Here is a 16,861-nt window from a genome sequence, read left to right as displayed (position 1 = left end):
TCACCAGGAAACCACAGCGGGGGGTGGGATGGATGGGGATAAAGTTTCCGTAGCTGAAGTGCAATCACCGGCATTGCCTGGCACTGTGCCTGTCACCGCTGCTGGCACACGGCCCCTGCACCCACCGGTGGGGCTGTTGTGCCAAGTGAGCCCCTTCCCCATACCGGGGCAGGGGCAGGGTGCTTTTGCGGGCGGCATTGGGTCCCCCTGCACCGCGGGCACCTGGCTGAGGTCTGGCGTGGCAGCGGGTGTGGGATGTGTCCCTGGCCCCGCTGCCACGGCAGGCGGGGACTGGAGGGCTCATGAGCAGTGACGTCTCCGTCTCGCCGCGAGGAAACAGCTGCTCGCCAAGGACGAGCGCTCGGCCACAAGAACACCCCCAGGGCGGCGGCTGCTCCTGCGAACACCCCGGACAGGCCCCGTGCTGCCGGTCAGTGCCGGGGGTGCGGGGGGAACGGGCGGGTCTGCAAACCCACCGCAGCAGAGGGTGCCAAAGCCACCCTCCTGCGAGCGGAGGAAAGCCCTGGAATGCCCTGGCTGGGCGGTGAGCCGTGCAAGCAGAGGCTCCCTCCAAGGGGTGTCTGCAGGGGGATCCCTACTTTTTCCTTTTTATGAAAAATCTTCTCTTTTTAACAAGGCCCCGGGGGGCTGCGCTGCCTGCGGGTGCTTTTTGGGGTGGGCGCTGGCGTTGCTGCGGGGCCCATGGGTGTGTCCCGGCCAGGATGCGCCTTTGTCCACGCTTTGCTGCCGCCGCGGCTGCGGAAACACCCATCCCTCCAGCTGGGATCCAAGCTGAGGATCCCCCCTGGTTTGGTACCTGCCAGGTTTTGCACAGGTAAATGCACCCTACGGCACCCCAGAGGCTCGAGCTCTAGAAGGGCGGGGAAGCATTTTGACAGTGGGGTGGGGGGCCTCCCTTGCCCCACCAGGAGGATGGGTGCCGTTTTTTTTTTTTAACCCAGGGAAGCTCCCTTTGCTCCCCACAGGCAGGACAACGTGTGGTGGGGCACTGGGTGTTGTGGCCTCTGTGCTGGGGGAGACCCACAAGGCAGTCGGGCTCCTGGGGTGCCACCCCTGAGCCCAAAGCTATGAGGGGGCTCTTGGAGAGGCTGCAGGGGTGCACTGCTGGGGCGACAGAGGCTTCTGCAAAGGCTGTGCACGTAATTTAGGATTTCCCACTTTTTGTCCAGGGAGGTCCACAGCCCCAACCTCTCCACTGTTTGGGGGGAGGAGGTGTACCCCCATGCTGGGGCACTGCTGCCCCTGGGTTTCACTGTAGTTTTCACTGCCCAATGGATGCCATGTGTTTGTCTGGGCATCTTCCCAGGGCTGCTGCCCCAGCCTCTGCAGAGGTGTTGGCAGCAGTGGGACAGGGACAGGGCACTGCAAGGACAGGTTGGGAACTGGGTGTGGTCGGCAATTCTCCGCCACTGCTGAGATGAGTTGGGTGGTCTCAGCCCAGCTGCCACATGAACCTGGAGCCAGGCAGGAGGGCTGTGCCACGGTGGGATTTCTCTGCTCCCAGGAGGGTACACGGATTCACCGACAGGCTCCAGAGTGGCACTAAAAGGCTGCGTGGGTGGGGGTGGGATCCCCTGGCACCCACCCAGCACCCGGCCGCAGTGCGGCCCCGCTGCGTGTGGGGCACATGGGGGCTCTCCCCCAGGCAGGAGCCATGTGAAGGGTCACCGAGGCTCCCAGGCTGAAAAGGGAAGGGGAGGTGAAGGCAGCTGTGGTTTTCTGCAAAACTTCCCCCTCTCAGCAAGGATGCCTGTGGGTGCCACAGGCTTCCTGCACCCAAGTGGGGGGACTCAGCCACACCTATGGCTGTGGGGTTGGGTCTCCCCCTCCATGACTGCTCTGGTAGGGATGTGCAACCAAGCCAGGGAACTTCATGTGATTTCTCCTACTCGCTCCATGGCATGAAACCAAACTCGTCCGGGGTCAGAAATCCCCCCAGGGCAACCCTGCTCTGCCTTGAGCTTTTCTGCAACGTGTCTCAGAGGGAGGGTGAGCGAGGGGGCCGTGCCTCATGGCTGGCCTCAGCTGACGCTCAGAGGTTCATTCATGGCCGGGCTCCATTTTCCAGCTGTTTTTCTCCCTCTGCCAGCTTCCTCGGAGCAAATGGCGCTGTCTGGGGACTTTCTCTGGGAGGGTGAGGAGAGCCCACACCGCAGTGGGTTGCAGCTATAAATGGTGCTGGTGTTAGAAAACAACCTGCACGTTACCCTGGAAACCCATCTGTGTTTCCTGGGCTCCAGGATGTGTGGGACCGGTGGTGGCCTTGATCGCTGCACGGAAACTCAGATAAAAGCTGGTGGGAGCTTGTGGGGGCTGCCCAGCCCCAGCACCACGAGGCAATGGGACATCCCCAGCAGCTGGGATGGCCCCAGGGCTTGGGGGCTGCAGGGCAGCAGAAGGGGCATTGCAGGGTGCAGTGAGAAGGGCCGGCCCTGCAGAGGATGCTCAGCCCATTTCCACATATCAGCACTTTTTTCCCCCTCCAGTTTCTCTTGGCACTGGCAGGAAGCTGCACGGGGCCCATCTGCACTGCCCCTGGCCCTTGGGGTCCCCAGCTCAGTGCCAGATACCAAAGGCTCTGGTGACCACAGGGTGGCCAGCAAAGCCCCTCTCCCTGATCCTCCCCACAGTACCTGGCATTGCCCTCCCGTGGGTATCACACCCGCACCCATGGTGGGAGCAAACCTTCCCTTAAATAACACAACCCACACAAGGGGGCTTTGGCTCACACTGACCTTTCTGTTCCCTCTCACAGCTCCTCCTTGCCCTCGCTCCAGTGATTTCCAGCTCGGGAAGCCATGGCACCCAAAGGAAAGGTAAGGGTGACCCCCACACGGCAGGGACGGGGACTGGAGTGCTGCAGAGCAGACCCCAGAGCTGGGGCAGTACATCTAACATGCAGCAAGGGTGGTGACGTGCAGGGACACGATGCTGCCCAAAGCCTGTTTACATTCCTGCCTCTCCAGCCAGTGCTGTCTGGATGTGATGCAGATGGGGGAAGTGCTGGGCTGGGGAGCAGGGACAGCGAGGAGCAAAAATCCTTTTGGGACCATAGTGGAATGGGGGAGAGAAGTAGGGCCGTGGGAAGGGGAGAAGAGATGTTGCACTGGGGATTTGGGCTTCCACTGCCTGATCCTGCAAAGCATGCAGCCCCAATTGGGCCTCTGCCCCCTCCCCAGCCTGGATTACTTCCCACTCCAAGCCAGGGCTGGTGCAATGTGGCAGCTGGGTGAGCAGGTGCTCCCTTGCAGCCAGGAAAATATCCAGCATGGGTGGAAAACCCTGCCTCGGTGGGCAGCTGTGGCTGGCGTGGTACAGCCTGCTGGAAGGGGAGGAGTCCCAGCCCAGAGCCTCCCTTCTCCGCTCTGCTTTCCATTCCCTGGAGAAATCAGTCGTTTCCTCCAGCCCAATTACCTGAAGCTTCCTGCCCAGCCGAGGCAGTGATTGCTCTGGGTGGAGAAACTGAGTTACAGTGCAGATGAACATTCCCCTGCGGTGGTCCAGGACCCCAAGCAGCCATGTGGTGGGAGAGAGCGAAGCCATGCTGGGAATTTTGCTTCCACCCTCCTGGCCCCAGTGTGGCTTATTTTTAGCTGGGAGGTCCCGGACGGGCCGGGATGACTCAGAGGCTGGAGGAGGGGAGGCAGGAGGCCCATGGCAGCTGAAACAGGGGATTGAAAGCAGGATGGGGGTATGAAGAGTATGCAGAGGGCAGGATGCTGTTTCCCTCCCAAGTGATGTTTCTGCCCCTCCCTGGGGCTCACTCCCACAGAGAATGCAGAGAGCGTGGGGTGATGCACAGCACTGAGCTCCTGCCTCAGCTTCCCTTGCCCTGGCCAGGGCAGCATTGTGGAAAGGCAGGCAGCTCATGCTTGGAGGTTGCAGAAAGCAGGAACACAGCCCTGCTCCCCCTCTCCATTTAACCACGGCCAAAATCTTGGCTCCCCAGCACCACCTGTGCAACCCCAGCACCCTCTGGCCACCCTTGTTCACTCCTGCTGCCTCCAGACATCTCCTTTGCCTTGCAATTCCTTTACATCTCTGCAAGACACGTGTGTGGCAGCAGCTCGTGCCAAGCCAGGAAGGGTCTGGGAGCTGCCGGGAAGTGGGGCTAAATCCAGCTCTCCCGATGAATCACCTGCAATACGATCTGTTCCATGCCCACCAGGCTCCCTCAAAGGGCAGCATCTCCTCTTGGTCCCTGCCACATGGGACACAAGTGCCAGCAGCTACTCCTGTAGGAGTAGCCTGTGGGACGTGCCCAGTTTCCCTCTGGAAAAGTGGCTACAGAGGCTGGTTTCTTTCTGAAGGTGCTGGTGATGTGCAGCAGAGTTGTTGTGCTGGGATGGGACCCAGGGAGCTGTGGGTATGGAGCTGCCCTGTGTCCTGGGTTCGTTCCTGGAGGCAGAGGGACACTGGTGCCCATCTTCTCTGAGGACATGTTGGCTTTAGATGCCCATGCTGGCAACAGGCCTTTGTACAGCTCCTGGGGATCTTGAAGAAGCCATGCAGCAGATCCTGAGTAGGTGATTCCCAGGAGGTGCACATACCCAGCTGGCACATGGTACAAGGAGAGCCAAGGGAGGATGCTCAGTTTCCCAGGGTGCTGACACAGCTGACAGCCCCAGCTCAGCCTGGCTCCCAGCCCTCCTGTTCCCCAGCGAGACTGCTAAGGAAATGCTGCTGCTCAGCAATTCCCACTCTGTGCCTCTGTAGGGGATGCATCCCAGTTCCTTATGTGGGGTCAGGCTGGTTTCACATCTGCTTCCACCCAGGGTGGTGCTGATCTTGTTCAGAGTCCAGTCCCAGGCTCCCTGGGGTGAATTCCCACAGGCAAAGCTGACCTGCAGAGGGAGAGCCTGGTCCCTCCTTTTTCCTGAGGTCTCTGGGTGTGTCACTCCTGGGCTCCCAGTTGTGCATCCTGGAGGTGCAGAGGAGCAGACAGAATTGGATCATGTCAACACCCAGGATTTCTCAGGCTCCCAGGAAAGTCTTTCCCAATATCCAGGGTCTCTGCTCTGACCCCTTGGATCAGCCTGGGCCCCACAGGAGTGCATGCTGGGGCAGGACAAGCTGTTGGCAGCTCTGGTGCTTCTCAGTGTTTTCCACTTAGCAGCCCATGATGATTTTGTGCCTGTAAATTTGTCTCCTTGCTTGGAGGCCATGCAGAGCTTGGGCATCCTCAGCACCCAGAGGGGTTCCCTGCTTGCAACAGGTAGTGGAAAATTATTTTCTTCGTTGTTCTGAATCCAGCCCTGATAACTCCCTTCAGCTTGGCTGCATTGCAGGGGGATCACTCTGGTCCTTGAGGGCCTTCCCCTGCATTCAGGGTGTCCAATCTTCCCTTGGGGCCTCCCCTTTTCCTGCCCCCCCCCCCCCCCCAAGGTGGTGCAGGGAACTGAAAGAGCTGAAGGACCCTGTCAACAGACCCCTTGGCTCCTGCTGGCATGGTGCAGAGGGCTGTATCTGGCTTACACATGGGCACAAGCAGCAAACAGTGATACGAGAGTGAAGGCCATGGATGTATTCCTGTGACCTGGCACACAGTTTATGCAACCAGGAGAGCAAACAGGAAAGGAAACAACTGCAGAGAAGAACAAGTGTTTATATTTGAGGCTGAGCTTGGCCTTGGGCAACCCGAGCAGAAACAGATCTCACCTCAATCCTGCTCAGATTCAACTTCTCCTTCCCCCATCCCGCTGGGGCTGCTCCTTCCCCTTGTACCTTCTTGCCTCCTTTCCCCCAGGTCTACAGGGGCTCGGTGAAGGATTTCCAAGGCTTTGACGCCAACCAGGATGCAGAAGCCTTGTACAATGCCATGAAGGGATTTGGTATGGACACTCCTCCAGACTGTCACCCCGGGGCCACCCTTGATGTCCCCTGTTCCTTTGGTTAACCCTTGCATGGCTGGGCATCCTGCATCACCTCCCCTCTCACCTGTCTGCTTTAGCAGCGTGCTGAAGCTCTCCTGGTTCCCTTTCCTCCCTGGGGACAGCCTGGCTCTGCTTCTCCTCCCAGTCCCGCCTCCAAAGCAGCTTTGGGCATGGCAGGATGGCTGTGATGAGCCCAGCCGTGGGCTCTCCATGACTTCTGGCTCTCCCCACAGGCAGTGACAAGGAGGCCATCCTTGACCTCATCACATCCAGGAGCAACAAGCAGCGAGTGGAGATCTGCCAAGCCTACAAGTCACTCTATGGGAAGGTAATGGCAGGAACACTCCTGATCCATGCTCCCACTGCAGACACAGGTGGCCGTGGCTGCCACCAACCAGCCCATGCAGGGACCCACCGCTCCCTGGGCCCACTCAGAGGTGCTGTGGAGCAAAGGGTTCCCCAGCCCCTTTCTCCCCCTCCACCAGGACCTCATTGCAGACCTCAAATATGAGCTGACAGGGAAGTTTGAGCGGCTGATCGTGAGCCTGATGCGTCCCCCGGCTTACGGTGACGCCAAGGAGATCAAAGATGCCATCTCGGTAAGGGGTGTGCAACCCCCCTGGGGCCCCTCCAAGGACACCCCAGCCAGCCCCACTGCTCATGGGGCTGTGTCTCTGCCCACAGGGCATCGGCACAGATGAGAAGTGCCTTATCGAGATCCTCGCCTCCCGCACCAACCAGGAGATCCACGACCTGGTGGCTGCCTACAAAGATGGTGAGGGTTGGGGAAGGGCAGGGGCTGCCCTGTGCCTCCATGGGCCAAGACAAGGGCAGAGGTAAAGGGATCCAGCTCTCCAGGCCCTGACCTCTCCCTCTTCCACCAGCCTATGAGAGAGACCTGGAGGCTGACATCGTTGGAGACACATCAGGCCACTTCAAGAAGATGCTCGTCGTTCTGCTTCAGGTATGTCCATCTGTCCAGCGTCTGTAGGTGGTGGGTGCCTGTGCCCTGCAGGGCTGAGCCTGTCCCTGTCCCACAGGGCGCCAGGGAGGAGGACGACGTGGTGAGCGAGGACCTGGTGGAGCAGGATGCCAAGGTGAGGCTTGGCAGGTCGCTGTGACAGGTGGCATCTGGGCAGGGACGGGGCTGGTGGCACTGGGACCATCTGGATTTGGGCCTGCAAAAGGCAGGTGGGTGCCAAGAGCACCCATGCATGGGTAGAGCCCCCCATTAGCAACACCCTGACTTGGGTTGTGCCACCCTCCCCATCCCACAAGGACCTGCTGGAAGCTGGCGAGCTGAAATGGGGCACGGATGAGGCCCAGTTCATCTACATCCTCGGCCGGAGGAGCAGGCAGCATCTCCGCCTGGGTGAGCATCTCCTGCAAGCTCGGGGTGGGCTTGAAGGTATCTTGTCAGCTCCTCCAGGCATTGCCTTGCTCTCATCCCACAGTCTTTGATGAATATCTGAAGATTGCTGGGAAGCCAATTGAGAGGAGCATTCGGGGAGAGCTCTCTGGTGACTTTGAGAAGCTGATGCTGGCCGTGGGTAAGCCAGTCCCTGAGTGGGGATGCTGCAAAAACAGCATGTCAGTGGCCTTGCTGGAGTGGGAGGGCTCAGCACCAGGGCCAGTAGGGTCAGGGCTGCGGCTGTACCTGGTTTTATGGAGCTCAGGTAGGCTCCTTCAGGGTGGGTGGGGATGCTGGATGTGATTCCCAAGGGGTGTGGGTGCTTGGAGACTGGGGGCACTGGTGAAGCTGGGTGCTGGCATCCCTCACCATGCCTCAATTTCCCCGCAGTGAAGTGTGTCAGAAGCACGGCAGAATATTTTGCTGAAAGGCTCTACAAGGCCATGAAGGTGAGTGAATCACCCCTTCTCCACAGGGTCCTCCACAGCATTGAGGGAGCTGGCCAAAGGAGGGCCCCCCTACCATGGGGTGCTTCTGGAGAGCAAAGTGACACAGGTCCATGAAGACAGGACCTGTGTGACCTGGGGTCTCTGCTCTTTCCTCCAAAGGAGTTATTCCTTCAGATCCAGGGCTGGGTAGAAATTGGATAGAGGGTCCCACATGTGGTGGGTTGAACAGGGTTGTTTGGCCATCCCAGGCTTGATGTGAGGGTTCCTCCATTGCAGGGGCTGGGCACAAGAGACAACACCCTGATCCGCATCATGGTGTCCCGCAGTGAGATCGACATGCTGGACATCCGGGAGGTGTTCAGGACCAAGTATGAGAAATCTCTCTACAACATGATAAAGGTAAGTGCTGGGGGTCCCTGGTCATCCTCCAAGCAGCTGCTAGTGCTACCTCCCTTGTGATACCAGCACTCCTGGGAGGGCTGAGCCTCCTCCCCAGACACCCTGTGCCAGGTGTCCATCTCTAAGGACAAGGCTCAGGGAGACCCCTCTCCATGAGCCCAACCCATGGCACTACCTTGACCCTACCTGTGTGGTTCTCCATCTCCATCTGCCTTTCCAGGAGGACACCTCCGGGGAGTACAAGAAGGCCCTGCTGAAGCTGTGCGGAGGGGACGATGAGTAAGACCACCTGTCACCCTCTTTGTCCCTCTTCATCCCCTTGGTGCTGGGTACCCACCTCTGGGTCAGAGCCTGGTGGAGCGCCTGGACCAGCAGCACCTGCAGGAATAGCAGTATAGGGGGCCCCGTGGCCCCTCTGCATGACCAGCCATGGTGCCATGGTCTGTTCTTGGCATGTGGGAGCCCCACAGGGCAGGGACAAACCCCTGGAGGGAGGGTGCTCTGCTGTGGGATTCACCACCCATTTTCCCCCATTCCCACCCACCCAGCCCCCCAGCAAGCACCTGGCTCCTGCCCCACGCCCAGCACCCAACGGATACAAAACGCCCCTTATAGAGGGGCATAACAGAAAGAGGTGGGGCTGCTGGTGGGTGCAGCCCCCCATGGCTCACTGTCCCCTGTCCTTGCCCTCCCATTGCAGTGCTGCAGGTGAGTTCTTCCCCGAGGCGGCGCAGGTGGCCTATCGGATGTGGGAGCTTAGTGCGGTGGCCAAAGTAGAGGTTAGAACCCCCAGCCCCCCTGTACTCTCTCTCTGCTGCCTGCCGGCTTGGGACCCCTGGCTGCTCCTCTCTGCCACGGGGCACGGCCAGCCCCTCAGCTCTGCTCTGCCTCTCGCTCCTCTCTTGATGCCGTTCTCTGGTTTTGGGGTACGAGGTTGGCAGGATGTAACCCTGGCAGGGCTGGCCGCCCCCCATGGGCTCCACTAACCCCTTCCTCTCTCTGAGGCCTTCCTCTCTCGGGGCTGTGGGTCCTGCATGTCTGTGAAATGCATCACTTGCAGCCCTGGCTCCAGTGCCCACCAGAAACCTCCTGCTCCCTGGGGTAGCTCAGGGCTGGCCGGGGCACAGCTGTGCCATGAGGAACCAGCACTCTGCATGCAGCTGGAGGCACCCACAAAAGGGTGCTTTGGGATGTGCAGAAAAGACACTCTGAGGCCTACATGCAAGGAGAATGGAAACGTGTTCAGAGCTGTAAAGAGGGTAGAATCACAGAGCAGGAGTGGGCACCCTTTCAGCGACTCCTCTTCTGGCTCCAGTGATGTGACCAGCCCAGGCTGAGGTGTCCCAGTGCTAGGGGAGGCAGGTGTGACACAGAGCAGGACACCAAGACTGCAGGAACTGTCTGTTGCTGTCTTCTTCCTGCTCTTTGCTGGCCTGGCTATGGTTTGCCCCTTAATGGAAGGGGTGACAGGGGCGGGGACATCCTCACTGAGCCCCAGGTGCTTGCACTAACACGACTTGCTTTGGCCTCAGCTTGCCGGGTGGCACCTTTCCTCCCTCTCTCCATCTCCCTCCCTCCCTCTCTCCCTCCCATCCTTCCATCTCAGAGATGAACCTAAACCCCTCTGTGCATCCACAGCTGCGAGGAACCGTGCAGCCTGCGGGAGACTTCAATGATGATGGGGATGCACAGGTGCTGAGGAAGGCGATGAAGGGCCTGGGTAAGTGGGGGCCAGAAGTTCAGCCACTAACTGTTGCTCCTCAACAGCTTCTGGGGCAGAAAATCCACACTAGCCCATGCAGGACTGCATGGAAGCCTCAGGGGGAATAGAGAGATGGTTTTGGAGCTGTGAGAGCTCTCCCTTCCCCACCTGCCCAGTTTGTGGGGGTGGTGATGTGCCCATGATCGGGGTGACACAGTGACACAGCGTGGCTCTGCAGGCCCCCTCGGCCCTCCCCAGCATCACTGCTGTCATTGCAGGCACAGATGAAGGGGCCATCATCGAGGTGGTGACCAAGAGGAGCAACGCCCAGAGGCAGCAGATCCTTAAGGCTTACAAGGCTCACTACGGCAGGGTACTGCGGCCCCATCCCACCCTGCTCCCTCCTTCTCTCCATATCCTGCCCTCTCCCATGCAGAGATCGGCCCCTCACTGAAAGGATTCCTGTAAGGGAGCAGTGGGCAGCTGAGGCACCCCAATGTGCCCTGGCATGACTCCCCCAAGGAAAACAGAATTGTCACAGCAGCCTCTCACTCTGGGTGCCCCACCAGCCCAAGGGAGGGTGTCCCTTCCCCTTCACTTGCCCCATCCTCGATCCCGCACAGAGGGCTCCAGAGCCAGGATGTCTCCAGATCCACCCCCAAAATGTGACCTTAAACCACCCCAAGGGTCTTCCACCTCCACACTCTCCTCTCCTGTTTTCTCACCCGTGTTGCCTTGACCAGTCCATCCCTGCAGAAGCAACTGGGGACTGAACCCTCAAATGCTTTTGCAGGACCTGATGGCAGACCTGAAATCCGAGCTGTCAGGCAGCTTGGCCAAGCTGATCCTCGGGCTCATGCTGACGCCAGCGCAGTACGATGCCAAGCAGCTGAGGAAGGCTGTGGAGGTAATTGCCACACTGCTGGTGTCAGTGCCAACACGGGAGGATGAGGTGGTTTTCACTGTGGCTGCACCCGCAGGCTGTGGCCCAGGGCTGTGAGTGCCCCCCAGCTTCACACACTCCAGGCTCTCATTTCCTATACAGAAGGAAAGAGCAGAAAGCACCAGGATAAAGACTTAGTTTGCACTCAAGACCTGCTGGGAGCCCAGTCTGGCCTCTTTGCAGCCCAGCATGCTCAGCCAGCTTGTAGCCACAGGAGAGCCAGGGTAGGGGCAAACCAATAACATGCACTACTATCCACGAGATGGGACCCCACTATCAGTGTACTTGGACACTTTCATGTTGGTTCCTACCAGCCCTTGGGGACATTTGCTGGACATGAACTTTTGGCATGTGGTTGCCCTGGGGTTAGAGCAGCCCCTCCTTGCCTGGCATCATGGGGCAGTGCCACCGTGTCTCCATCCAGTCCTGGTACCTGCAGCTATCTGCCATGCCACTGTCTTCCAGGGGGCCGGCACGGACGAGAGCGTCCTCATTGAAATCATGGCCACGCGGAACAACCAGGAGATCCGGGCTATCAACGAGGCATATCAGGAAGGTACGGCACAGGAGGGATGTGGGAGCACCCAGGCCCTGGGCACAAACCATGTACAGTGTTGTGTAAGGCCCTTCCTTGGCAGCAGTTTTGGGTCCACGGGTCAGTGCTGTGAAGGTCTAAGAGTCCCCCCAGCAGAGCACTGCTCCTGGCCTCTCTGTCTCACAGTGACATACCCCAGCTCTGCCATCAATGTCTCCTCTCCTGAGAGCTCTTTTGCAATGATCCCATTTCCTCCAGAGCACCTTAGCACTCTGCTCATGCTCAGGGCATTATAGCTGCTGGGCTGATCCCCTCCTCCCTGGGCCTGAAAACAGCAGATGGGGGAATCTGCTTCAGCCATGCAAGGGCTGGAGGATGGCCACTGCCCTCCCACGGGCACAAAAGGCACTGCTGGGTGGGAAGCTGAGCTGCAGGCAGGGTGCAGGGCTCAGCCATCCCTTCTCCACAGCCTACCACAAGAGCCTGGAAGACGACCTGAGCTCCGACACATCAGGGCATTTCAAGAGGATTCTTGTCTCACTGGCTCTGGTAAGGGCAGCTCTCCCTGGGGATTGTCCCCTTCCTGCCCACAGGCAGTGCTAGGGGTCTGCAAGGACAGTGGCTATGGAGAAGGCAGTGCTGCTGGAAGGCAGTGGCTATGGTTGGGCAGTGCTGCTGGACCCTGTCTGCCACCCTCTCACTTGGGGCTCTCCCAGGACATGTCCTCTCCCCAGCTCCATGACTTTTGTATCCAACCGCAGGGCAACCGCGACGAAGGACCAGAGAACCTCACACAGGCACACGAAGATGCCAAGGTAAGACCTGTATTGGCAGTGCTCTTATGGGCTCTGCATTAAAAAAAAAGAGGATGTTGCATCCGCTGGTCTGGAAATGGCATCCTCAGGGAAGCAAATGTTGCTGGGGCAGGGTCTCTGTAAACTGCAGTGGGAGAGCCAGGTGAAGTGATACTTTTGGAGGTAAAGCTTCCAGGCCTGATTCTGTGTGCTCCTCTGGGCCAAGTCTTTTCTGAAGGGGGCTGGGAAGCTCTGAGCAGAGTCAAACCTGAGCTATCGCTTGTCTGTCCTGTGCCTGTGCTGTCCTGAATGCTCCAAAGCATGGGAGAGCACTACAGCATTCCCAGCAGGGCTGCTGCCAGCAGAGGGAGTGGAGGCTGCACTGCCTGCATCTCAGTCACAAGTGCTGCCTGCACCCCTGCCCATGCACTGCCTGTGCCCTGCCCATGCACTGCCTGCACCCCTGCCCATGCACTGCCTGCATGCCTGCTGCATGTGCTGCTGCTCACCTCGTCCTGCTGCACAGAAAGAGAGAGCCAGGGATGACAAGCCAGGGACAAGCCAGCCAGGTGGCACCTGACCTGGCACCACGCTGCATTTTGTCGGCAAAGCTGCCCTTATCCCTCTGCCTGCGCCTGGCAGAGGTGGGCAGGCTGATGGGAGCCAGCCCATGGCTAGGCAAGGATGCTCCCTGAGGAGCAACAGGCACCCAAGCCCCAGGGGTGGGGGGCTCACTTCATTTGGCCAAAGACCACTCTCCCAAGGTACTGGTGTAGAGGCCAAACTGGAGGAGGACACAGGTCCTGCTCATGGGGAAGCAGGGGAGCTGGGGACAGGTAATTTTAAGGGATTTTGCTAGACTTCCCTTGCTTTGTCAGGGAAGGATAAAGGTTGAGCAGCACCTTTTGACCCTGTTGTCTTCCTGTCTCTCTCTCTCTCCACCAGGTTGTTGCTGAGACCCTGGTGAGTGCCTTCCCTTTTGCTCCTCACCCTTCTGCATGTGTGAGGGGATGCTGTGGTCCTGGGGTGCAGGGCTGGGGCTGGGAATTGCAGCCCCACAAACTGGGCTCTTCTGACCACATGCTCGGGACTCTGACATCCTTGCATCAGGGTGGAAGACAAGGGGACAGATGCAGGAGGGCACCTTCCTGCCCTTGGGGACTGATTCTGCCCGTTGCCTGCATGCAGCACCTGTGTTCCTGGCAGCGTAGGACACAGGGCTGGCTTCCCTGGCTCACCAGAAGTGGGAATTGCCTGATCCCCTCTCTGCCATACCCATCCCCTTGCCTCCCTCTTCACTCTTGGTTGCTCTTCCAGAAACTCGCTGATGTCTCCAGCAACGACTCCAGTGACTCCCTGGAGACCCGCTTCCTCAGCATCCTCTGCACCCGCAGCTACCCCCACCTCCGCAGAGGTAGGACCACATTTCTCCACTGCAGCTGGACCCTCAGCTTGCATTTGGGCTGGATGGGATGGGGGTCTCCCCAAGGCTGAGGTTGAGCCCTGTCTCCGCAGCAGTGGTGGGGATGAGACAGTGGGAGGAGATGGTGTGGCATTTGAGGTGGCTACTTGAAGTCACCCAAGCCTGCTCTGGTCCCACCTGGTCCACGGCTGAGGCCTGAGTCTCCTGAGTGCTCAGGGCTGGGATGGAGTGGCTTGGCAGTGACCCTTTCCTCTCCCCCCTCCCCAGTGTTCCAGGAGTTCATCAAAATGACCAACCACGACGTGGAGCATGCCATCAAGAAGCGGATGTCGGGAGATGTGAAGGATGCCTTCGTGGCCATTGGTCAGTGCCTGGCGGGTGTTCCCTCAGGACAGGGCTCCCTGCAGGGCAGGCAGCCCCTTTGCCTACCTCTGCCCAGGCAACATGGTGGTAGATTCCTGCTGCCCTTGGGCCATGGAGACTCCCAGTGTGGTGTGGGGTTGAGGCATTTATAGGGCATCCTACTACGGGGCTAAGCCTGCACCATTGTACCAAGGAGGGCTCGTAGTTGACCCAGTGGGTGGCACAGCTCCTTGCTGTGACATGTCCCCTGGGTGCCACGAGCCCACTTTCCCTGCCCTCTGTGTGTTGCAGTCCGGAGTGTGAAGAACAAGCCGGCCTTCTTCGCTGACAAGCTCTACAAGTCCATGAAGGTGCGGACAGGTTCTCCTGAGGCTGGGCTGAGGAGGGGGCTGTGCTGGGCAGACATCCTTTGGGACTCAGTAATCCCATGACAGGGATGGGTTTTGTGCCCTGGCTGTCCCTGAGGGGAGTAGGGCAGGGCTGAGCTCAAACCAATACCTGGGGACAGCAGGAGATGTGTCAGGCCGGTGTCTTGCCAGAAGCAAGTCCAGCATATGTCCAAGGAGAGATCATAGAACAGTTTGGGTAGGAAGGGACCTTTAAAGGCTGTCTAGTCCAAACCCCTGAAATAAGTAGAGACATCTTCAAGTAGGTCAGACTGCTCAGGGCTGCATCCAGCCTGGCTTGGAATGTTTCCAGGGATGGGCCTTTCTGGGCAACTTGTGCCAGTTTCACCACCTTCATTGCAAAAAATTTCTTCTTTATACCTTTTTCTATCACTACAGACCCTGCTAAAAAGTCTGTCCCTATCTTTTTAAAGCCCCCTTTAAGTAGTGAAAGATTGCAATAAGGTCTCTCCAAAGCCTTCTCCTATTTAGGCTGAACAACCCCAACTGCCTCAGCCTTTCCTCACAGGAGCAGTGTTCCAGCCCTCTGATCATTTTTGTCGCCCTCCTGTGGACCTGATCCACAGCTTGGACTGTGCTGGAGATGCCAGGTGGATCTGTGAGCCCCAGTCCCTGCAGGGTTATTTCTTTGAGCTCCTCCTTGCAGGGTGCTGGCACAGATGAGAGGACCCTGACCCGGATCATGATTTCCCGGAGCGAGATTGACCTGCTCAACATCCGGGGCGAGTTCATAGACCTGTTCGACAAATCGCTGCACCACATGATTGAGGTGAGGGGACAGGGACGTCCCTCCCCAGCTCATCATCTTGTCTGGCTGAGCCCTGAAGGGACCTGAGCTGTGAGTGCTGCCATGAGTGGCACAAGGGCTGAGCATCACCTGGGGAGGGGGAACATGCTCCCACCAACCTCGGTGGTGGCCGGTCTGGCTGTAGAGAGGATGTGCTGACATCTTCCACTGCTGCACAGATACCTGCAGGGTGGCCTGGACATGGAGCTGTGCCTTCCCTGTGCCCAGCACCTTGAACTGGGCTTCTCCAGGGCCGTTTCTCTGACATGGGTCTCCCTCTTGCAGAAGGACACCTCTGGCGACTACCGCAAGGCTCTGCTGGCCCTGTGTGGGGGGGAGGACTAGGCGGCAGCGGGGGCCCCTTCTTTGTGTCTGAGCCAGCACCCACCCACTGCCTTGATGTCACCGCAGCTTCGGGGGCTTCAGGGGACGCTCGGTTCCCTGCACAGGACGACTCACTTTGCGCTGGACAGCGGCACCACATTGCAAGCGGGGGAGTCTCGGGGAGGGGAGCAGAGGGGTCTGGGTAGGGAGATTGTCTTGAAGCAAAACACTTCATACCCAAACCTGCCACTAAGCTAGGAATATACCCAGATTGAAAAGACAATTTCAAATCTGATTAATAAAACCTTACTGTTGCTGACCCTGGGGCAAGAGCAGTCGATTTATTGGGGCAGGTTTGGGTGGGACTGAGGAGCCTTAGTGTTTCCTTGTTTGTCTAGGCAAACTCGGGCAAGAGCCCTGCCTCAGCTCCAGGGAGGGCTCTGATGACACCCCAAAGCCCCTCTGAGCAACACTGCTGCTGAGAAAGGGGCTGAAAATGCATATGGGGCTGGCAGCAGCACAGGGATTTCACCAGGAGCTTCGCTTCATGCCTCTGAAAATCCCCGGCAAGGTTCATGCCGTTGTGTGGATGATGCTTTCATAAACCAGAGATACAAATCAGACTTGATGGCATCCATCCGTCCTCGCACGCGGTTTCCTGTGCTTTCAAGCTGCTGAAGAAGCAGTCGAAAGGCACATGCCGTAGAGGCTACACCCCCAAACAGTTTGTTTGCACTTCCCCCAGCACTCGGAGAAAAGAACTGGAATTTCCAAAAGCGGGAAATTCCAGCACTTTCAATTGTTTCCAAGCCAGAACAAAAAGTCGTGAATACCCAAGTCTTCCTCAGAACAGCTGGGTGAGGAAAGCTTCACCTTCAAAATATCAAAGCAGTGTTAGGAATAATAACACAATATTATTACAGCACTTCAAAACCAGCCAAGGTTGAGAAGCAACAACATGTAGAAACAAACCAGGGAAGCTGAAACAACTTAGCTGGGTGTTATCCCACTGAAAATTCCCTTGATGCCTTCCTGTAAAATGTCCCCTTGTAACAAAATAACCGTTCTTGGCAGAAAACGGCCTGGTTGAAGCTTTTTCACCCTCCCCATAGAGATGTGGGCTCCTCTGCCTTGCCCCTGTGTGTAAGTAGGAATGGGCATCCCTGTCCCAGCAGCATCTGGGGGGCTGAACACACCCCATTCCTGCAGCAGCCCACAGGTCACCTGCTTGGCCAGAAACCTGCTACAAAGACTCCAAGCAGCTGCAGAAGATGTTTTGAAGGGAGGATGTAACCCCGATCTTCATCTGCCTGTCTCTTCCTGCAGCTCTGCACTGCAGCCCCGAGCTTTGCAGCAGAGGCACAAGGCTTCTGCAGATCAGGGATGGCACAGAGACTGCATGGAGCAGAGCTGTCCACCTCCCTGCATCT

At 58.3% G+C, this 16,861-nt stretch overlaps 1 protein-coding gene across 2 annotated transcripts; it reads left to right on the top strand.

The window, feature by feature from the left end:
- Positions 1-307: 307 nt before the first annotated feature.
- Positions 308-15,750, top strand: ANXA6 (annexin A6). 2 transcript variants are annotated; one of them, XM_027718228.2, is made up of 26 exons: positions 309-430; positions 2,777-2,837; positions 5,768-5,852; positions 6,128-6,222; positions 6,380-6,493; positions 6,579-6,669; positions 6,779-6,858; positions 6,935-6,991; positions 7,173-7,266; positions 7,349-7,444; positions 7,696-7,754; positions 8,031-8,153; positions 8,374-8,432; positions 8,854-8,932; positions 9,792-9,873; positions 10,134-10,228; positions 10,649-10,762; positions 11,264-11,354; positions 11,803-11,882; positions 12,095-12,148; positions 13,073-13,090; positions 13,445-13,541; positions 13,818-13,913; positions 14,205-14,263; positions 14,967-15,089; positions 15,393-15,750. In XM_027718228.2, the coding sequence occupies exons 2-26, from the start codon at positions 2,820-2,822 to the stop codon at positions 15,450-15,452; spliced, it is 2,019 nt and encodes a 672-aa protein (XP_027574029.1). In that variant the 5' UTR covers positions 309-430; positions 2,777-2,819; the 3' UTR covers positions 15,453-15,750. The 2 variants fall into 2 exon arrangements, with proteins under 2 accessions (XP_027574030.1, XP_027574029.1); XM_027718229.2 differs by lacking the exon at positions 13,073-13,090 and having other exon boundaries at positions 308-430.
- The last annotated feature ends 1,111 nt before the right edge of the window (positions 15,751-16,861 follow it).

The sequence above is a fragment of the Pipra filicauda genome, unplaced genomic scaffold (genome assembly GCF_003945595.2).
Source record: "Pipra filicauda isolate LSUMZ 115617 unplaced genomic scaffold, ASM394559v2 scaffold344_size1527164_pilon, whole genome shotgun sequence".
NCBI lineage: Eukaryota > Metazoa > Chordata > Aves > Passeriformes > Pipridae > Pipra > Pipra filicauda.
This window is presented reverse-complemented; position numbering and strand designations above follow the sequence as displayed.

What these genes read in the sequence shown, in the direction of transcription:
- ANXA6 (XM_027718228.2), top strand. An exon ending in ACAAGTCACTCTATGGGAAG is followed by an intron (nt 6,223 to 6,379) that starts GTAATGGCAGGA and finishes CCCCTCCACCAG; the next exon opens with GACCTCATTGCAGACCTCAA. An exon ending in AGATCAAAGATGCCATCTCG is followed by an intron (nt 6,494 to 6,578) that starts GTAAGGGGTGTG and finishes CTCTGCCCACAG; the next exon opens with GGCATCGGCACAGATGAGAA.